This window comes from Danio rerio, chromosome 8 (assembly GCF_052040795.2).
Source record: "Danio rerio strain M-AB ecotype USA chromosome 8, GRCz13ab, whole genome shotgun sequence".
NCBI lineage: Eukaryota > Metazoa > Chordata > Actinopteri > Cypriniformes > Danionidae > Danio > Danio rerio.
Window position 1 is genome coordinate 28,135,879 of NC_141028.1, and position 23,700 is coordinate 28,159,578.

The 23,700-nt window shown below is 38.1% G+C and overlaps 1 protein-coding gene across 8 annotated transcripts in view; it reads left to right on the forward strand.

Annotated features, from left to right (window-relative positions):
* Nucleotides 1–754: 754 nt before the first annotated feature.
* celsr3 (cadherin, EGF LAG seven-pass G-type receptor 3) overlaps nt 755–23,700 on the forward strand; it is a 92,660-nt gene continuing 69,714 nt past the window's right edge. For all 8 annotated transcript variants that reach the window (XM_087264815.1, XM_087264819.1, XM_087264817.1 and 5 more), the window contains exons 1-2: nt 755–5,912; nt 19,423–19,760. In XM_087264815.1, the coding sequence (XP_087120941.1) occupies nt 1,016–5,912; nt 19,423–19,760 (5,235 nt within the window). In that variant the 5' untranslated portion in view covers nt 755–1,015. The remainder of the gene's footprint in view (nt 5,913–19,422; nt 19,761–23,700) is intronic.

The window sequence follows — 23,700 nt, forward strand, 5'->3', positions numbered from 1 at the left end:
ATTTACCAAAAATTTAAATTGATGGATATTTCTGTCATTTTACGTCCGTTATTTTATAGTACTTTTTTTTTTAATTCAAAATCCTTTATTTTACAGTAAATTTCTGTAATTTAACATTCGTTATTTTACAATATATTTCTGTAATTTAACTGCTGTTATTTTATGGTAAATGTATGTAATTTAACGCCGTTATTTTACAGTAACTTTCTGTAATTTAACTGCTGTTATTTTATGGGGGGTTTTGCCAGCCCCCCAAACTGTAAATTCATGGATTTTTTTTATAGTGTAGAAAATGAGACATAAAACTGCAAAAAGGTTCACTTTTAAAGAAAAAAAGAACCAACCCTTTCAGCAGGCTGACTACGGGTCTGAATTATAGCTATTTTTATTAAAGTCATGATCAGTTTTTATCCTTTTGTTACAGGTGTTATTGGTGGATGAATATCTAGTATATTTTAAGAGCTATACATAAATGTCATTACATTTCTCGTATATAAACCATGGAATTCGTACATTTACTTAAAAACAAATTCTGCTCTATTTCCAAGTGTTAATGCATCTTATTCATGCTATTGTTTTCACTTTGATATTGATAGGTTGTCACGTTTCTAGTACTCTCCAGCGGTGGACATGGCGTCATCTGAGCGAGGAAACAGCCTTGCGCACACTGGAACAAACCATTGCCGTCTCAGATAGTGAGAGAGCGAGAGAGAGAGGAGAGAAAGAAAGAAGCGAGAGGGGGAGGAGTGAGGGTAGCACCGGGTTCGCTGTGAGCCATGTTGGATGTGATTGAGAGATGCTGCGCTCGTGTAGCTGCTAGCCGGAGCTCTACCAAACGCCCAGAGTAGATGCGAGCTTCCCGGGATCACCGAGCGACCGGGGAGCACGGCGGAAGGAGTCGGGCGGTGGTGGATGAGCTGGCCACTTAGCCGGCGTTTGGAGAGAGAAAGAGAGACACTTCAGTACAGAGAGAGGGGAGAAAGGAGGGAGAGAGAGAAAGGATTTCACTAGACTAATGGCTGCACTGCTGCTGGACTTGGGCTCGCTTTCGCCGCTGCTGTTTCTCCTTCTCCTCAGCTCTTTGTTCACTGTTATCCCGGGGAGTGGAGCGGGGCTGTGCTGCCGCTCCCGGTGCACCCACCCAGCCCCCGGAGACGCTCAAATCGCCAGCTTGCCCGACGGAACGATAACGGGGGCTTTGGCTTTGGGCGATTGGAAGATCTACCCTGCGCGGACGGTAGGGTCGCGTGGACGGGAATTGCAGTGCTCACGGTCCAGTGCAGCGGGAACCCCCTCAGTTTCGTTGAGTCCTGATTACCGGAATTCTAGTGTTTGGATATCAGAACCGGCGGCGCACACCGGACGCTGTCATCGCCAGCCTGTGTGGAGTGACGGTGGCAGCGGCGAGAAGGGCGTTGTTTCTCGTGTTCTCGCTTCTCCTGTTCAGTATGGCAAAAAGAGGACTGTACAAAGGACTAGAACGCGCTGGCGGCCAAAGACGCGGACAGTGTCTTTCGGCACGGACAGTGTCTTTGCTCACAGCGTGTTGGATAACTGTCGAACCTTGGATAACAAACCCAGGCCTAACCACTGCCCATATCACCCCAAACGGGAGTTTGCCTTTGCCAAGACACCAACTCAGCCCTTATTAAAAGCCTATTCTTATTCTAATGTGGCTTCAGACGCCAATAAATTGCACAAAGCGACAGCGCACCATCCCCTTTCAGCCCCCCTAAATGTTATCGATCTCACCAGAGAGGACTGGAACGGGTCAAGCTTTGGGTATGTGCGCGGGAGCTCGGAACCGTGCGCACGGCAGCTCTCTCCGGTGCTTGAAAGCGAAACAAGCAGCTGTCTCGAGTCATACTGGATCACAGGTTGTTCTGAGAGGCATCCAGCCTGGCACAGCAGTTACTGGCACCGGTTCAACATTTCTCTGATGCGCTACGGTGTTTGTGTAAGGCAGGCGAGAGAAAACACAAACACCACATCTTCATATAACAACTCGAAAGCACAATTTGTGCATAAGAAATCTCACCCGAATAATCCACATGGTGCACTCAGAAGGGATTTAATATCACGGGTTGACTGCATCAGGACTGATACTCGTTTTGATGACAGAAAGGCTAATTACAACAGATCAACTGGAATCAGCGCTGCTCCGTCGTATAATGGTGATGTATACAACTCTGACTCATCTGCTACTGGCACTCCCAGGGGTCATAATGCATCGCAGATCTACCTCTTAGTTGAGCTAAACTTTTCTAAACGTTTCCGTGACTCATACACTCACACACGAGTCATTCGCTCAGAGCGCGCAAAAGATTCAGCACCGGGGCAGTGGACAGCGCCTTTCGCCGTGCACGAGCACGCTTACTCCAGTGACTCTACTAAAAGTTTGTTTCTGATGAACTGGAACACTAACAATAACAACAATTGCGACAAAAATCACAATAACAACAACAACAACAACAACAGTAGTCCAGGTGATCAAAATGCAAACGAAACCCAAAATGTTCCTGACAGTAATGAGCGCGAGTTTATAAGAGGGGAAAGCGCACGTTTTCCTTGCTCCGGTGCGCGAGCAGAGCGTGGAGACTACAAAACCGACGACAGCTTAAACGCCGATGGGGGAGCCACGCGGCCGCAATTAAAATCCGGTAAACGGGTGTCATTACAAGCAGAGGGTGTCAGTCAGCAAGAGGAGCAGCTGGAAGCCGCGGCTGAGTGCGGTAGGAGGGAGGGACAGATAGAGGGCGGGGTGAAAGGGGAGGGAAGGGGGGAGGGTGACAGACAGCCTGTAGATGGAGAATGGGAGGAAAGCATGGAGTGGGTGATTGCAGAAGACACAAAGGAAGAGAGAGTGTTAGAAGGGACAAATTTACAGAGAAAAAAAGAAAAAGGTCAAGGAAACGACACCTCTCAGTCAGAGCGAGAGAGTGATGATATCAAAGAGGGAATGTGGACTGAACAAAATGAGACTAAACAAAGCGAAGTTGGGGTGGGTAATCAGTACAGCGAAAAACAAAAATATAAAGATAGTGATGAAGTGCTCAGGGAAGAGGGACAGGAATACAGTGAAGAGCAGACAGGTATCCCTTCTGCCGGGCGCTCCCGTAGAGCTGCTAATCGACAACCCCAATTCCCCCAGTATAACTACCAGGTTCAGGTTGCTGAGAACCAGCCTCCTGGTACCTCAGTTATAGCTATGACAGCTGAGGACCATGATGCTGGTGAGGCAGGCAGACTCAGTTACAGCATGGCCCCTTTAATGAACAGCAGGTCCATGGATTATTTTCAAATCGACCCAATTACTGGCCTTCTCACCACCACACACATTCTGGATCGTGAACACATGGACCTGCACTACTTTAGAGTTACTGCCGCAGACCACGGCTCTCCACATCTTTCAGGGACGACTATGGTGACCATCACTGTGGCTGACCGAAATGATCACTCACCTGTGTTTGAGCAAACAGAGTATCGTGAGACCATTCGGGAGAATGTAGAAGAGGGATATCCGATACTACAGCTGCGAGCAACAGATCTTGACTCAACAGCAAATGCCAACATACGCTACAGATTCGTCGGAGAAAGTGCAGCTGTCGCACGCTCTGCTTTTGAAATTGATCCACGGTCAGGCTTGATCACAACACGAGGTATTGTTGATAGAGAAACAAACGAGCGCTATACATTGTTGGTGGAAGCCAGCGACCAGGGGAGAGAGCCAGGGCCACGGTCGGCTACTGTTAGCGTCCATATCACTGTGCTGGATGAGAATGACAACGTTCCACAGTTCAGTCAAAAACGATATGTAGTAGCAGTTCGAGAAGATGTCCGACCACATTCCGAAATACTTAGAATCAGCGCTACGGACCAGGATAAAGATGGCAATGCTGCTGTGCACTACAACATAATCAGTGGGAACAGCCGTGGACAGTTTGCGATTGACAGTGTTACTGGAGAAATCCAGGTGGTTGCGCCGCTTGACTTTGAGACAGAGCGAGAATATACACTACGGCTGCGGGCTCAGGACAATGGCCGACCACCTCTGTCTAACAACACTGGAATTGTTAGTGTGCAGGTCACCGATGTCAATGATAATCCACCAATCTTTGTATCCACGCCATTTCAGGCTACGGTGCTAGAGAGCGCTCCTATCGGTCACTCCATTCTCCACATACAAGCCATCGATACTGATAATGGTGATAATGCCCGCCTGGAATACAGATTAACAGGAACTGGCACAGATACCCCTTTTGTTATTAATGCTGCCACTGGTTGGGTCACAGTCAGCTCAGAGCTTGACCGTGAATCAGTAGAGCACTACTTCTTTGGTGTTGAGGCCCGAGATTATGGATCTCCACCTCTTTCCGCCACAGCCAGTGTTACAATCACAGTAATGGATGTTAATGATAACCGACCAGAATTTCTACAAAAGGAGTATTACGTCAGACTAAATGAAGATGCAGCTGTTGGAACAAGTGTGGTCAGTGTAACTGCAGTTGATCGTGATGTGAATAGTGCCGTTACATATCAGATCACTGGTGGAAACACACGTAATCGCTTCGCCATTAGCACTGCCGGTGGCGCAGGACTTGTCTCACTGGCGCTGCCTTTGGACTACAAACAAGAGCGTCGCTATGTTCTAACAGTCACTGCCTCTGACAGAACTCTCCATGACACTTGTCAGGTGCACATCAACATCACAGATGCCAACACACACCGCCCTGTGTTCCAGAGCGCTCATTATTCAGTAAGTGTAAATGAGGACAGGCCTCCTGGCAGCACTGTGGTAGTCATAAGCGCAACAGATGATGATGTTGGAGAAAACGCGCGCATCACTTACTACCTAGAGGATAATATTCCACAGTTCCGAATAGATCCTGCGTCTGGAGCGATCACACTTCAAGCAGAGCTAGACTATGAGGACCAGATGACTTACACACTGGCCATCACTGCTCGTGACAATGGAATCCCCCAGAAATCGGACACCACATATGTGGAGGTCAATGTTAATGATGTGAATGACAATGCACCTCAGTTCCTGAGCCCCAGGTATCAGGGTGGAGTCAGTGAGGATGCTCCACCTTTCACAAGTGTTCTGCAGATCTCTGCTACTGACCGTGATGCTCATGCCAATGGCCGTGTCCAGTATACATTTCAGAATGGAGAGGATGGAGATGGGGATTTTACAATAGAACCAACCTCTGGAATAGTCCGAACTGTCCGGAGACTTGACCGTGAAAGCGTTCCCTTCTACGAGCTGACAGCATTTGCTGTGGATCGTGGCGTTCCACCTCAGCGTACACCTGTACACATTCAAGTCAGTGTCATGGATGTCAATGACAATGCTCCAGTGTTCCCAGCCGATGACTTTGAAGTTCTAGTAAAGGAGAATAGTGCTGTTGGGTCAGTCGTAGCTCAAATCACAGCGACTGATCCAGATGAGGGCCCAAATGCTCAGATTATGTATCAGATAGTGGAAGGCAATATTCCAGAAATCTTCCAGATGGACATTTTTTCAGGAGAACTCACTTCCTTAATTGACCTTGACTATGAGACGCGTAATGAATATGTAATCGTGGTCCAGGCCACGTCAGCCCCACTAGTCAGTCGTGCCACAGTGCGTATCCGACTGGTTGACCAGAATGATAATGGGCCCCAAATGCAAGACTTTCAAATCATCTTTAACAACTTCGTATCAAATCGATCCAACACTTTCCCAAGTGGGGTTATTGGACGAGTTCCAGCTCATGACCCTGATGTTTCGGATCGCCTCTACTACACTATAGACCGTGGGAATGAGCTGCACCTGCTGCTGTTGAACCACACAAGTGGAGAGATTCGGCTTAGCCGAAAACTGGACAACAACCGACCACTGGTGGCCCCGATGCTCATCACCGTCACTGGTAAGTTCAGTAACGGGAGGGAGAGGGAGAGGGGGAGGGGGAAGGGTGGAAGTAAAGGAAGAAATGGGGAAATGAGGCAAGGGCTATTAAGGTCATGAGGATGAAATCAAATCAGGTCAAATTGGTTTTGCTAACTCTTCACTGCAGTGCTCTATTATGAAATCTTGCTGAAGGCTGTGTGTCAGTGTGGGCAGTCTCTGCTAGAGGAGAATAGAAAGAAAAGAGGATATCTTTGGAGAAAGCTGACCCTTAACTTGCATTTTTTTCTGTAAAGACATTTAGCGATCAATGCAAATTACTTTATGCCAGAATGATTTCTTAGTGGAGTTAGCAGGTAACAATACCCTTCAAGAGTCTCGGTGGAAACATGAGAGTGTGTAAGTGCTGAGGAGAGCATTGCTTGACCACAGATGCTGCTGCTGTTGTTGATGATGGCATTGCTGGGAAGTGTAGATAATTGTGGCTTTTGAAAGGTTGCAGATGGTGATTTGTTACTTACAGACATTGTGACTAAAATGGTAAAAACAATGAAGTAATTTATGTTTATTTATTGCTTAGAAATATACAGTTGAAGTCAGAATTATTAGCCCCCTTTGATCTTTTTGTTGTTGTTTTTAAATGTTTCCAAAATTGTTTAACAGAGCAAGGACATTTTCACAGTATGTCTGATAATATTTTTTTCTTCTAGAGAAAGTCTTATTTGTTTTATTTCGGCTAGAATAAAAGCAGTATTTAATTCTTTTTAAACACCATTTTAAGGTCAAAATTATCAGCCCCTTTGAGCTACATGTATATTTTTTCCCATAGTCTAAAGAACTGTATGTTCTGCCAAACTGAAACAATATTGCTGATTTTGTTCTATGCTGTTTACCCTATCTGGCAGTTTGTGTGTGTGAGGCATATAGGTTGGGGAGTTTGTAACACTGCAGTGTTGGACAGCTCAGTTACCCTCTGGTAAAATTCTCTCTCTCCTATGAGGAAAGCACACTTTCATTTCCATCCCCCTCTTGCTCTTCATTACACATTTTGCCCCTTTTTTGTGTCTGCCATTTCTTTCCTTATTTTCACTCACAGTTTACTTTGATAAAAAAATTTCTTTATTGGCATTTATGAGTCCAAAAAGAGTCTTTAATTTCAGTAGATATTTTCCAAAAGGTTGTTTATAGTGCAAAAAGGTATTTTAAATATTCTTTAAACCAAGAAAGAATCACTGAAAAGATCTGCTGTGATTACCGAAAGATTCTTTAGGAAATCAAAATGGTTCTGCTCCGCACCACATTACTGTAAGAACACCACTTTGGTCTGAGCCATTTTCTATTTAGATAAATATGTGTTTCTAAATAAAAAAAACGGCTTTCTTCTGTCTTGTGGGACTTTTGTCAGAAATGTGTGGTCCTAAGGGAAAAGGAAGGTTAAGTTGAAGGAATTTCCTATTAAATAATTCTTTTGTATTTCACTTTGACAAACAGCAGTCACAGATTCACAATGAGCACAGCTCAGATGAGCTGACATAGTTTGAAGCTCAATGTTGCTTTTATCTTGTTATTCCCTAGGAAGAGCCGATGTTAACGTAAGTGATTAGCTGTGATGTTGATTTTGCTTGGTCATTAATGATGTGACATGCAAAATACACTGTATACCATATTGGCCTCACAGATAAACACATATCCCAAAATGAAAGTGTGTGTACTGGTAAATGTAGTTTAATAGAGGATTACAGACAGTCCTCTTATCTTGCATTCCCCCCTCTCTGTTCTATTTTACTTTGAGTGTAATAGGACGTCCTTAGGGGAAGCCTGGCTTCGGAAACAAACGGAGCACAGTAATCAGCTGTCAAACCAGGCCCAAGATTTTGTGTGTGTGTGTATAATCGGATGGTTTAATATGCGTTCATGCAAGCTTTTAGTTTGTTTATGCCAGCATCTGGGCTTGTTTGAGCATATTAAGTGTGTGTGTTCATATACTCGTGTGTGTGTGTGTGTGTGTGTGTGTGTGTTGTGTTGTGTGTGTGTGTGTGTGTGTAGTTCAGTGCCTCTTAGCTAATGTGATAGAAATATATTTCCAGGTGACTAATTTCAAAGCAATGACTACATCTAAGCATTTAATGCATTTGAGACTCAGGGCATGTTTTGGTCATGCTAGATTTTGTAATTTCAATGTTTAAAAGCGTGTCAAATGTGTGAGTTGCTGTTGTGAGAATTTTTGAGCGTGTGTCATGTTTGCTGTGTCAGGTAGTGAAACCTGAATAGTCTATACTGTAGGGACCAGTGAAACCTATTTGTTTGTTTCTTTGTTTTTGTGAGCCGGTAAAAGCTATTTGCATGCTTTCCGGAGACCCTGGCAAGAATGGCATCAAACACACGCACAGACACACAGAGATGTTTCGAACGATCCCCCTGTGCAAAAACAAACCTAAAATAAAGTTCACTTTAGACTGAGTGAGCGGGATTATAAAAGATTAAAGGAGTCTGAGAGAAAAATAGAGAGAGAGAGATACAATGAAGAAGGGAGAAGGGATGGGTTTGGGATTGTGTAGAGGAAGGGGAAGAAAACAGACTGAGGAAGAGAAGATGACAAAACACTGAAGTGGAATAGAGACATGGGAAATGGAGGATGGTGAATGGCAGACGAGTGATTGCAAGAGGAACTGAAAGAAGGACTCGCTGAGTTCAGGTCTTGGCTTTTGAATGGCAGAAAGGAAAATGATTTCAGATGAAAGAAATGGAAAATTGCCCTCTTTGAAACCTACCAATATGCTACCTATTATTGTATATACTGAATTGAGTGTGCGCATGTGTATGTGTGTGCATTCAAGAGATTTGTTTGTGCCAGGATTCTGAATGTGGTTTCGCCAACACAGTCTCATGGCAATTGGTAACTTTTTGATTTAGTGGCAAATTTGTATGAATTTGTACGATCTCATTTGTACAATTTAGTTCAATTTGCTCATCCCCCAATGGCAGTTTGGTTTAGGGGCTGGACGACTGAGTTTGCAGAAATTCATATGAATTAGCCACTAGAGGTGCCCAAAGTAGGGCCAGCTATGGTAACCTTTGAATTGGCCCTCCATCCCGTCTGAGAAGAAAAGTAAAATGCTGGGTTAGAGACTGGGTTAGAGACTGCCACTTCTAATTTAATGTCTAATTTAATTTAAATCTTTTTTTTTTTATTATTATTAACAAGCTACAAAAAGCAAACTAAAATGAAACAATTTTATAAAATGTTTTAAATGAATCAGATTTTTTTGTACATTTAAATGTGCAAACTATTAGTCGATGGATGGAGGACAATGCAATGCAAATGTGATTGTTTATGCTTTAATTGTAATATATTATAATTAAAAAATGACACTGCATTAGTTAATATGATTTAAATTTGTAAAATATTTTGAGCAAACTGAGTAAATTACCCATGGAAACTTTAATGTAATTTAGTTTGATATATTTACCTTTGACCCATGGCTCTCTGTGATATTTGTTTTTGACCCTTCATACAAAAATGTTTGGGCACCTCTGCACTAAACTGATAAAACCTAAAATTGTTATGTTTTCTTGTGAGATCAGGCTGGCTTTTTCTCATCCAAACATCAAACAAACATTCAACATTATGAAGATAAACATACACTGTAAGAAAAAATTCAGAGTGCCTGAAAAAAATAAAATAAATAACGGCCGTTAAATTACAGAAATTAAAATTTAAGGAAATTTGTGTAATTTAATATCTGTTTTTTTAATGGTAAATTTATGTAATTTAACGTCTGTTATTTTACGTTTTTTAAAAAATAAAATAACAGTTTTTTTTAGTGTAGCTAAAATCTAAATGCATGAGATGAAACTTAAAAAAATAAATCTTAACTTGTTATTTAAGTTTTAAGCATATGTTTGAATAAGCTGCAAGCAAATGTATGCATAAAACAAACAAATTATAAAAGGGGTTAGAAAAATACATTTAAATGAACATATTTATTTTTTAAATGGTTGCTTCCTTGACTCCGTTTTCAACAAAAAAGTGACAAATTTGAATTATTCACACAAAAATTTGGCTTTGATTCCTTAAAAATCTGTAATTGAAAATGATAACATTATTTTCTTAACATAGTTAATTTTCCTGTTAATTTGAGAAATCATTTTATATCTGTGTAGAATAGAGTATGGGCCTAAAAAACATAATGGTTTCACTATTTCACTTTATTGTGATTACTGCTCTTAAATATATTATTTTTAATTGTCTGGGTAAAAAACGAAAAACTCTTTTCCCATTTGAACACAATACATTTCATTTTGAAAAACATTTAAAGTATTTTGTAAACGAAAACATGTCAGACTGAATAATGAAAATGCATCATTACTGTCTTCATTTGTTTCAAAAACATTGATTTATTTACAATTTTAAACGGCATCCTTGGATATCTTTTCTGCTGGAGATACTGCTGTCCTAAAAAACTAAAAAACAAAACATATTTAAAAAATCTTACATATGGATTAGTATAGCAGAAAATTTGGCGGTTTTTAAACCTTGACTTTTTTAAACCATGGTAAACCTTGAAAACTGTTATCGCCCCATGCCTAGTGTGGAGTCAATATTTGAAGCTTCAATTATATCCCAATTGTTTATATTCTACTTCTTCCACTGAATGCTAATGTCAGACATCATAGGCACATTTCTGAATACAAAGAACACACACACACACACACACACACACACACACACACACACACACACACACACACACACACACACACACACACATGCTGATATTTGACTTATCCTCTGTGGGAGGTTGAATGTGTTGATTTAATCAGCATAATAACATTTTCCTTCTCCATTAATCATTTCAAATAAAAATTTGTTTAGTTTTATTCAGATTTTGAGTAACAATAGTGTGTTACCCGTGCACTACTTGTGACCATTCATAGTGATAAAATGATTTACTTGTTATTTTGCAGTAATATCAGGTATTTGTTTGACCTTGTGTAATCAGAATATGAGAGAAAAAAATGATTGTTATTGAAATTGTTGCTTCTGTGCTGTTTAGCACTGATTGTTATTCTAGTTTAATGACTGCATGGTGGTGTGTGGAACAGGAACAGTTTTCGGGAGGTCAGTAGGGAGTCACTGCCTTATAATCCCGTAATCAAACCAGCTGCTTCCTTGCACCCTTCCCCCAGCCTCTCCTGCACCCCCATCCCTTTTTTCCCTCGTCTCAGCTTTTTTTCACCAACACACCTTCCCGGATCTCGTTTTCTTGATATTGCCTTCGTCTTTCTTCTATGTAAACACTCCTTCTTCCCGTCCTCCTCCAACCCCTCTGTCGCTCTTTCCATTTCTCTGTCTCTCGCACTGGGTGGCATTTCATCAAAGGAGGATATAATCTCCTTAGACACCGAGACATCCAGTGACATTAAAACTTCAAGCCGTGGCTGTCGTCCTCTTGTTGACACTCACACGCTGCGCTTGACTATCAAGACTTAATTTCTTAAGCCATTACAGTCAAATACTGAGGAAATGTACAAACGTTTTGAGCTAAACTGTAATTCTTAAACGGTACATGCAAAGTAAAGCAGGATTACAGGCTTTTTTAAATGGACAGTTCATCCAGAATGGAAATTTCTGTCTTCGTTTATACATATTATTTCAGATTTTTCTTTAATAACCACATTGAAATGTACTGTTAGCTCACTGTTTGGTCGCAATTAGATTATTGAGCCTAGATTATTATGATTATTGATTAATCATGCAGACTGGTATTGTGAACTAGAGCAATTGGTTGATTTAATACATTTCATTCTTAGGAATAGTTCATTCATGAAATGGACCTTAATGCTCCCGAACACTAATGAGATTAATGCAAATGTCAAAATATTCAGTTAATAAGGGCTAGTGGTTTTTGTAAAACTGTTTGTCCATTTTGTTTTTCATTTACACTCCCTGACAAAAGTCTTGTCACCTATCCAGCTTTTAGGAACAACAAATAATAACTTGACTTCTAGTTGATCATTTGGAATCAGAAGTGGCTTTAACAAAAGGCAAAGGTTTCTAAATTACACTTATTTTACCAAAAAAATTCTTGATTTTTAATTATTTAATTAGGACAGTAAGGTCTGACTTTGCTTAGTCAAAAGTCTTGTCATTTACAAGAAATAATGTACAGTATAGAATATAAAGTCATGGTGCAGTGGAAACAGAATTAATATTGTGTATGACTCCCAGGAGCTTGGAGAACTGCATCCACACATTTCTGCAATGACTCAAATAACTTATTAATCAAGTCATCTGGAATGGCAAAGAAAATGTTGTTGCCGGACTCCCAGAGTTCATTAAGATTCTTTGGATTCATCTTCAATGCCTCCTCCTTCATCTTACCCCAGACATGCTCAATAATGTTCATGTCTGGTGACTGGGCTGGCCTATCCTGGAGCACCTTGATCTTCTTTGCTTTCAGAAACTTTGATGTGGAGGCTGAAGTATGAGAAGGAGCGCTGTCCTGCTGAAGAATTTGCCCTCTCCTGTGGTTTGTAATGTAATGTCAACACAAATGTCTTGATACCTCAGGCTGTTAATGTTGGCATCCACTGTGCAAATTTCTTGCACGCCCCCATACTAAATGTAACCCCAAACCATGATTTTTCCTTTAGCAAACTTGACTGATTTGTGTGAGAATCTTGAGTCCATGCAGGTTCTAGTAGGTCTTCTGCAGTAATTGTAATGATTGAGATGCAGTTCAACAGATGGTTCATCGTAATAATCTACCTTTTGCCACTTTTCCAAATGATCAACTAAAAGTCATTATTATTTGTTTCTCTTATAACTAGGATCAGCGACAATAAGACTTTTATCAGGATAAAAACTGAAACTATTAAATGGTGATCAGTATTAGGTGAAAACTTGAACATCAGTTTGTGCAATTGTACGGTAAAGACACTTTTAAAGATCTCGTGAAGTTAAAATATAAATTTTTAAATGTTAATTTCAGTTTTTTAAGGATATCTAAAAGCTATCCTTAAAAATTACATTTATAAAATGTAAAACTGATAAAAAAAAAACATCCAAAGCTTGCAGTTTGTCACTTTTGCCCCTAAATCGATCAACGTTTTTTTCGTCGTCACCTTTTTACCTTAGTTTCTGATGAAATCTTGACCAATCAAATGATCTCTAGTATCTGACTTTCCCCGCACCCTTCAAGATGCTTCTCATTTGATTTTCATTTGTTGTGCTTGATCTCAACCACTGGCAGAGCTATGATAAATATAAAACACTATTGGCTGCTTTTTTTTAAATTTCAGTTAAAACATCTAATAAAAAAAGAAAATTTTAAAGCACTTCCCGGGTACTTTTATAGTTTTTTATTTATTAAAAACTGTAAATTGCCATATTATTGCCATATTTATTTACAACGGGCTATATGCACACAGACTGTTAATTTTCAGTCAGCCAGCCCAAGCGCTTCTGGTGTTTTTTTTTTTCATTACAAAATCGCTACGTTTAACATCTGATTTCTTTAAAAATATGTGATTTTAACTGCATGATAGTTATGAAATGTAGTGGGTCTCAGACCGGACAATGAGCACTGCATTAAATTCCATTTCCCCCCCTTATGTCTTTAAAATATGACAGTTTATTTTACCCCAGTATTTTCAATGAAGTTTCTGTGCTAGCCTTCTGCTAATGACTGCGCTAGCATTTATACTGTCTTTCATCTCGTTTTACGCTTGAGCAAATAAATTATGCTTAAGTCTGTTTAACTGAATGTATTTTAATGACATTACAACACAGATGCTGTAAAAGGAACCTTGTGAAAATAGTCACTTTGAGCTTTCGCTGGAGGTTTACTGTTGGCTAAAAAACACTAGCTGTGCATATAGCTCATTGTCAAAAATAGTACAAGAACACAGAAAAATATAGAAAATTGTTATCAAACTATCCTATGTTGCAGATAGTTTATTTAAATAAATATTTGTTGTTGTTGTCAGCAAAGCAACATTTACGTGCTTTTTTTTTTGTTAGATTTTATGTTATTTAATCATTATAGCATTATTATTTAGATATCACATGTATTTGTATTTTTTTCAGTATTACCTTTATGACGTAATTTAATTTAATGCTGAAAATAAGTTATTACATATAATCTAAGGTGTAAGCAGATTTTGTTGTAAAATACCCAGGTTCTAATATACAAAGACCCATACAGTAATACCTGGAATATTGTTACAGTAAATATTAAACAACTACTGCTGCGGGTTTAGAATCCTAAACTGAACAGGATATTTTTAGGGGCACTGAAATGAAGAATGCTGATTTGTTGCATTATTGGGTTATGGATTAAAATGGCAGGTGTAGTAGAGAATAAAGCCTGTTTGTGTGTCTGTGTCAGTGAGAGAGGGATGTGGGGGATGGAAGGTGTATTTTGTGAGCGGTGCTTATCAGCATGAAAGGTATGACTTTTAAGGGGATGACATTATGATCTAACGTCTCTCTTCACCCCTCCTTTATTCATTTTATCCTCTCTGCTTTTATTCTTCCCCTTCTCTGACTCCTCCTCATCAGCCTCCAGCAGCTTTACCCCAAACCCCATCTCTTTCTCTCTCTCTCTCCCTCTCTGCTGAATCACTTTCTCTTCTCTGTTTTCTTTCATTCAATTTAAATCGACTTTAGAGCTGCCAAGGCCGTATTCGCGAACTTTATTGCCAAAACAGTTTTAATGTATTCAGGAAAGAAATCATTTAGAAAATGGAAAGGCAACTGTGAAAATGTCATCAATGTTGTACAAACAGCATGCACATACTGAATTACTTGATTCAGAATGGCCTGGCAGGGTGTTTGTGGTCCTTCAGACACTAACAGCACTCCGTCATGCTTCAGTACTCGCTGTAATGGTAAGAGAGCAATGTTGTGGGTTTTCAAAACTTGCTGGCCAAAAAAAAATATATAATAAAATGGTCCAACTTCACAGCTTGTGAGTGTAATATTTAAACTTAAATCGATATGAATATGTATAGGTGAATGTCAGAAGAACTGTCAAGTTCTGGTTTTGATTAAATTGTTTCCCAAAAATTAAATAAAGCTCACTTTTGCTTATATTGTATTTTATAATTGCATTAATATTCACGACATTGATTGGCTCTATATTTCTTATTGCCGTAATTGAGAATAAATTAAGAATGGTATTTTATTTAGATATGTAATTCATTATTTGTTTATAAAATTAATTATTTTACTGACTTCAGTTTGTGTTTATTTAAATAACTGTGTATTACAGAAAAAGTTTCCTCATAATATTTTTTGGAGTTTGATACATTTAAATATATACTCACTGGCCACTTTATTAGGTACACCTGTCCAACTGCTCGTTAACGCAAATTTCTATTCGCACAGGCTCACCAAAATTGCATAATAGAAGATTGGAAAAATGTTCAGTCTCGATTTCTGCTGCAACATTTGGATGGTAGGGTCAGATGCCTTGTATCAATGGTGCAGGCGGGTGGTGGTGGTGTAATGGTGTGGGGGATATTTTCTTGGCACACTTTGGGCCCATTAGTACCATAAGCATGGTGTCAACATCACTGCCTACCTGAGTATTGTTGCTGACCATGTCCATCCCTTTATGACCACAGTGTACCCATCTTCTGATGGCTACTTCTAGCAGGAAAACGCACCATGCCATAATGCATGTATCATCTCAGACTGGTTTCTTGAACATGAAAATGAGTTTACTGTACTCAAATGGCCTCCATAGTCACCAGATCCAAAAGAGCACCTTTGGGATGTGGTGAAATGGGAAATTCACATCATGGCTGTGCACCTGACAAATCTGCAGCAACTGCGTGATGCTATCATGTCAATATAGACCAAAATCTCTGAGAAATATTTCCAGTACCTTGTGGAACCTATATGCCACGAAAGATTAAGGCAGTTCTGAAGGCAAAAGGGGGTCCTACCCAGTACTAGTAAGGTGTAACTAATAAAGTGGCCAATGAGTGTATACAAGTACTAGACTAGAGTAATAGTACTGTCAAGTGACTAATTACCAATTAATCACATATTGTGAATATACAATATAAAAGGTTGCCATTTACAATAAGGTTTCATCAATAATGTATTTAATATAACATGAACTAATTATAAGCAATAATTCTACAGCATTTATCATCATAATTTAATATTTACTAAGGCATTATTAACATCCAAAGTCATGCTTGTCAACGTTAGGTAATGCACCGTGAGTTAACACGAACTAACAAACATCTTTATTTTCATAGACTAACGTTAACCAAAATAAATACTGGGATAAATGTATTGTTCATTGTTTGTTCAGATTAGTATATGCATCATTTAATACAACCATAGTGTATAATGTTACCTAAAAAAGCTACTGTAAAAAAAACTTTGAATGGTTAACAGTTTAAAGTGATTTACCATTGTGTTATATGTGTAAAATTAAAGTAAAATATTGTTAAATGTATTTGATTATTATAAAAAACTATACATTTTCATATTATTTACGGTCAAAATAGCATAAGCATAGTAGAACGCATGATAAGTTTCATGAAGTTTCCTCAAGTCACCAGCTGTTACAGATGCAGTGTTACTAAATATGTAGTATGTATATGCATTTGTGTGTGAATGAGCATAAAGAACAGTACATGTGCACTTGATGAGCACATATGATTCACTCAACAGTATGTTGCTAATTTCACAAGTCAGCGAGCTGTAGATAATATATATGACAGGCTGTACTGACACCAACTCAAATGACTCACTTCTGCATGTAGAGATGGACTTTGGAAGTAATGTAACTCTCACAGCTGCTGCATTAAAGAGACAGTTCTCCCTAAAACAAAAATATACTGTCCAATGTAACTTTGACATATATAATGGTGAAAAATATATTATAGAAGTGTATTATGTTTTACAATAGCTATCGGTTTTCTACATTCTTCAAAATAACTTCTTTTTGTGTTCAACAGAAACACAAAGAAACTCAAACAAAACAAAAGCAGGGTAAATGATCATTTCTGGGTGAAGTATCCCTTTAAAAGACTAATTTATTAGCTATATTAAGCCTTTAAAATGTTTGTGATATGCTCTTCACATATGGAATATACTTCTGTTAGTCAGTTAACATGTTATTGAACAAAATCGTGCCTCATTCAAACTCTTGTCTTGCTAAGTTAATTGCTTAAAGACGCTGCTAGGCAAAGGTGTAATATCAAGGTTTAAAATAAAAGGTGTATTTTACCCAACAATGAAAATTAACTTCCCATTGACTCACCCTCAAAAGGGTTAGTTCACCCCAAAAATGAAAGTTTATTCACTATAGACCCTTTTCACATTCCTGGGTTTCTTGAGGTTGAGTAAATAGAGAGTAAATGATCATTTTGTGGTAAAACATCCCTTCAAGTGTTTTCAAATCTTTATTAGCTTCTTTTTTAGGATTATTATAAAAAATAATATATTTTGAATAACAATTTTAAACTGGTTGCATTGACATCCATAGTACACTGCAAAAAATGCTTTTCTTGTTTAGATTTTTTGTCTTGTTTCTAGTCTAAATATCTAAAATTTCTTATATCAAGAAGAATTTTCTTGACAAGCAAAACATATTGTCTTTTTTTGAGAAATATAATACCAATATTAAGTGAGTTTTTCCTTAAAACAAGCAAAATAATCTGGCAATGGGGTAAGCAAAATAATCTTGTTTTTTCTTTTGACGTAAGATTATTTTGCTTACCCCATTGGCAGATTATTTTGTTTGTTTTAAGGAAAAACTCACTTAATATTGACATATTATTTCTTAAAACAAGACAATATGTTGTGCTTGTGTAGAAAATTCTTATTGATTTAGGAATTTTTAGATATTTGGACTAGAAACAAGACAAAAAATCTTAGTAAGAAAAGCATTTTTTGCAGTGTAGGAAAACAATACTATCATCGCAACATTCTTCATTATATATTGAAAAAACTATCTCAAAACAGGTTTGGAAAAGTTGGAGTGTTGTGCACATGATTTTTAGGAGAACTGTCAAAACTATATTTTACTCTTCTCTTATCTGAAATTCTTTAAAGTGTGAATGTCAGAGAAACTGCAGTCCTGTGTTTTGACATCTTTTTTATCACTTCACTTACAAACTAAAAAGTGAAGTAATTTCTCTCTTTTAATGACCTTGAGAAGGTGATCCTTGCTTTTATTTTGGGAAGACTTGACTAATTCAACTCTTTATGTGTGGGTATTAGTCAAAATGCCCTGAATAGATTGCAATTATTCCAAAATGCGACTGCAAGACTTCTGACAGGGACTCGCAAGTATGAGCACATATGCCCAGAACTTTCTTCTCTGTGCTGGCTGCCTGTTAGGTCACGGATTAATTTTAAACTATTCATTTTTGTTTAAAAATGTATTTTATTGTTAAATCTTTAAATGATCTGGCACCACCTTACTTATCAGACCTCCTACACGTATATAATCCTGGTAGGTCACTAAGGTCTTCTGACCAGTTTAATCTATTGGTACCAAGGTGTAAGCGAAGAGGGGATCGGGGTTTTGCTGTTATCGCCCCCAAAACTCTGGAACGGGCTTCCACCCCTCATTAGGCACGCTCCAATCTGTTTTTAAAAAGCTTCTGAAACTGCATCTTTGTTCTTTAGCATTTGAGCCTTTTTAATGTTGAGGGGTTTGTCTTATGTTTTAATTGTTAAGTATTGTTACGGTTTTGTAATTATTTGTTATTAATTATTATTGTTGTTGTTGTTGTTGTTGTTGTCATTTTGGAGATTTTGATATCAATTGATGTTTTTTTTTTACTCTTTGAGGCTAACTCCTTCTTGCACCTGCCGCTAATCTGGACTGTCGACTTTATAAGCAGAAGCTGAGTGTGCGTTTGTGGTGGCTCTTTGTTGTCCAGCTCGTGTCTGACTGATCCTCCCGATCTTAGATCTGTTGTGAGCATGACCCATACTTGCTGAGAATCTCTTTATCTTGTTGCCCTGATGAAGGTCTGAGAATTTTGTGCGCGTCTTGTGCAGCCGCTGCTGAGGAGCCATGCTGGTGTTGTTGTGGTTTATTTAGTTTTTTTTTGTTGATCTATGTTGTTTGTATGTTTGTTTGTTTGTTTAATTAATTATTTTGCTTGAGTGAATATTGTTAAATTAATTATCTATATTTTTATTTTATTATTTTTTTTATTTTTACTTTATTTGATAAAAGACACATATTTTTGTCTTTAAATAAATAGAGAATTGTACTTCTTAAGTTGCGTGTCCTTTTTATGTTGCTAGATGAGCATTATAAATTGGGGTTCATAACAGTATGTGATGTAGAACTTATTTTAATTATTATTGATTGTGTTCAGCACTTGTTGTTGTAAAAAATGTGCTATATAAATAAACTAACAAAAAAACTAAAAAGACTTGACATCCTGCTTTTACTCACACTGTGAAACAGAGCAAGATTTATAATTGTAAAGCTTATTACTGCACACTAACCCACTTTCATCTGGTCCTGTGTGTTTTTCAGATGGCATCCACAGCGTCAGTGCTCAGTGTGTGCTGCGGGTGCTCATCATTACAGAGGAGATGCTCAGCAGCAGCATCACCGTGCGACTCCAAAACATGTCCCAGGAGCTCTTCTTGTCCCCGCTGCTCACTCACTTCCTGGACGGGGTGTCAGCCGTGCTGTCGGTCTCTCCCGATGATGTGTTTGTGTTCAACGTGCAGCCGGATGCAGATGCAGGAAAGGTGCTCAACGTGAGCTTCTCTGCCGCACTGCCAGGAGGACAGTTTTTCCCCTCGGAGGCTCTGGAGGAGCAGCTGTACCTCAACAGGCCTCGACTCAACGCCCTCGCGCATATGGAGGTAAAACACACTCAGAGGCCTAATAAAGCATTTGGGTGCTTAAAGAAATAGTTCACTCAAATGTGAGAATTTACTCATAATTCACTCATCCTTAAGGCATCTTCGATGTTTATTACTTTCTTCTATCAGACAAACGCAGTCAAAGTAGTTTTAGGTTTTATCCTGGCTCTTCCATGCTGTATAATAGTGGGACTTTATTGAAGTTTCCATCATAATTGCAAGCATAAGTTGTTCATAAAATAACGTGTATGCCACCAGGAGGTTAATGCATGTATTATTAAGTAGATAGATGTTTTTTTTTAACAAATACTTTTCTACTTTTTAAATGATAAACTCAAATCACTGACTTCCAGTGCCTTCCGAATGTACCAGAGTATCCGCTGGCTCTTAAAAATATCAAATTTCAAAAACACAATTTCAGGCTTTAAAAAGTCTTAAAATCACTGAAATGTTGTTTTGGTGGTCTTAAACAAGTCTTAAACAGTTTAAACAGTTTAAAAACGTTTTAAACAGGTCTTAGTTTTTATCTGTCTAAGTAAAGCTACCCAATATAGCTACCTAGCTAACCAAATTTGTTGGCAGCTAGCTCTCTGCAGCTCTTACAAGATCACCCACTGAAGCTAAGCAGTGCAGCGCCTGGTCAGTACCTGCAAGGGAGACTGCATGGGAAAGCTAGGGAGCTGTGGTATGTGTGGGTCCTATTGCCCCAATATAGTAAGGAGGACACCATTATGTTCAGTGAGCGAGGTCTTTCTCTGTGGTTATTAAAAATCCCAGGATGTCCTTCAAAAAAGAGTGGGGGTTTAACCCTGGCATTCTGTCCACCATGGCCTCCTAACCATCCCCATGTCATAATTGCCTTCTTCACTCCACCTCCTCTCCACCATCTCCATCAGCTGGTGTGCGGTCAAATGCAATATGGCTGCCTTCGCATCATACGTCACAGGTGGATGCTGCACACAGGTGGTGGATGAGGAGATCTCCCCAAAAATGTGTGAAGCTCTTTGAGTGTCCAGAAAAGCACTATATAAATGTAAGGAATTATGATTATATTAATCAGGCCAACATCCATCCTAATACATCAAGTGTGTGTGTGTGTATATATATATATATATATATATATATATATATATATATATATATATATATATATATATATATATATATATATATATCATGTTAAAAAAAAGTGTTTACTGTAAAGTGTAAATTTGTGCCTTATATTTTTTTGTGGCAAACATTAGAAAAAATCCCTAGTGTTAAGCCCTGTATAAATCTAAAATTTAATTCATAATGGTCTTAAAAGGGTCTTTACAAGTCTTAAATTTGACTTGGTGAAACCTGCAGAAACCCTGATGCACATTCTTGACAATTTATTTAGATTATCTCTGAGGCAACATATGACACATGATGATGATGATGGTGAGCATGTTCAAACAAATACGGCTGTGCAAAAGAACTGAAGCTCTTGTTCTTTTGCAGTGAAATCCTCTGACATTTTAGCTTCTTGCTTTTCACTATCAATTAGTTGCCAGTGTTTAGTTATCCTTATTTGTCTGCTCTCATCAAAACTTCTGCTACAAAAGTGACTTTTATTTTTAAGTGAGCTATTCTTTTAAGCAATGTTTAATGCATCCATTTTATTGCAGGAGAAAATATCATATGCATTTTGTCTATCACTTATACCAATGGCTTTAGGTGGTTTTGTGTTTTGTTAAATACAATGACATTTTGTGCAATGTGTTTTAAATGTTTGAGTTAACAATCTTTACATTTATTGTCAGTTTTAGATAGATTTTTAGGTGTTCCATAGACAATTTGCCTCCAAAGAAGTCTCTTGGAAGCCACAACTTTAAACCTCCGTGAAGTTGGCACCCCATAAAAACAAATAATCCCCAAAACTATGCCATTCGTTTGTGCTACGTTTGTGCTGATTTGTGCCGCAAAAACGAACGTTTGTGCTGGTTTGGGGTCTGAGATATTAAGCATTATTTTTTTAACCGTGAGACGTCATTCTCCACCCCATGTTGCGCAATTGACTTCAAAACAGCACAGGTCGTTTGTGCTCGGTTTGTGCTGGTTTGTGCCGTTAAAACGAACACGGTATCTGTTTTCCTCTTTTAGATATAAGCAAAATATTTCGGGAGCCGTGACGTCACTCTCCACCCCATTTCCTCCAAATCGCACAAAACTGGTATCATTCGTTTGTGCTGGGTTTGTGCTGGTTTGTGCCGTTAAAATAAACACTTCATCTATTTTAGTTGTTTAGATATAATCAAAATATTTCGGGAGCCGTGACGTCATTTTCCACCCCATGTTGTCTAAATCACACCAAACTGGTCTCATTCGTTTGTGCTCGGTTTGTGCTGGTTTGTGCCGTTAAAATAAACACTTTATCTATTTTTATTGTTTAGATATTGCCTAATCAAAACATTTCGGGAGCCGCGATGTCATTCAGCGCCCCATAATTTCCTCTAAATTGCACAAAACAGGTGTCATATGTTAGTGCTGGATTTGTGCTGGTTTGTGCAATAACAATTAACACTTTATCTATGTTTATTGATTAGATATTGCCTAATTAAAACATTTCGGGAGCCGCGACGTCACTCAGCGCCCCATTATTTCCTCTAAAATGCACAAAACAGGTGACATTCTTTAGTGCTGGATTTGTGCTGGTTTATGCCATTAAAATAAACCCTTTATCTGTTTGTGTTGTTTAGATATTGCCTAATCAAAACACTTTGGGAGCCGCGACGTAACTCTATATTGCACCAAACAGGTGTCATTCAGTTGTGCTGGTTGTGCCGTTAATAAACACTTTATCCGTTTTCCTTGTTTGGATTTAACCAAAATATTTGGTTAGATTTGTGCTGGTTTGTGCCATGAAAATGAACAACAGATATTTATATTTGTGCACAAATATGTTACTTTCGTTTGCTCACAAATTGTGCTCGTTTGTGCTGCAAAAATATTATTTGTAAAAAAAATAATATCAGATCATTAAGAGGTCTCTCCACCTCAGTTGCTACATATTTACTAAAATAGTCTCATTTGTGTTATGACATATTTAAAAAATTGCAAATATATGACAGAAGATTGTGATACAATATGAGGCATATTCAATTCATAGGCCTACTTTCCACTGACTGAAAATCATCCACCCGCACAGTTGGCCTCAAACTAAAATATAATTCGTATTTTTTTTTTGGAAAAAAATATCTTTTTGAAACAAATTTCGCATATAGTTTGTCTCTTTAAAAGCCGCTTTTCCAATCGTTCGGACCCTTTTGTATGCTGAACTGTTAGGCTCACATTCCGTGCTAAACCAGGTAAGACAGCAAATCAAAAAATGACCAAAATTTAACGTGATGAATGAAAATGATTGGAGGGGAAATAAATGTATCAAAATTTTTATACATTACAGAAAAATAAACAATGATAATAAAACAATAATAGTGCATTTGTATTATAGTGGCAGAAATATATTTTTTGACAGGCCTTGGGCAAAGTAAGCGGGCACTTTCACTAATAAAAAAATATAGCACTTAAATTATTTCATTTTTAACAATCAATAAATTACACAGAGGCTTTATATCAAAAGTTGATAAAAATATAAAATATACATTTTGTTGGTAAAATAACCATTTAAACAATAGCTGTTATCTATTTTAGTATTCAAACATTAAATACCGATTTTTTCAAGTTAAATAAAAATGAAAATGAAACAACAGCATATCAGGATGTAAAGCATATTCATATTAAAGCAATTCCTGGTTGAGATTTTAGAAAATATAGCTACCCAGTATATATTAAAGATCACAGAGAAATTACATGTCCCTAAAAATGTCCAGCTTATATTTAACTGAATTGTATAAATATTGAAAATTGCTCATTTTATTTTTATTAAACATTTGTTATTTTTTTTATTAGCAAAAACAAT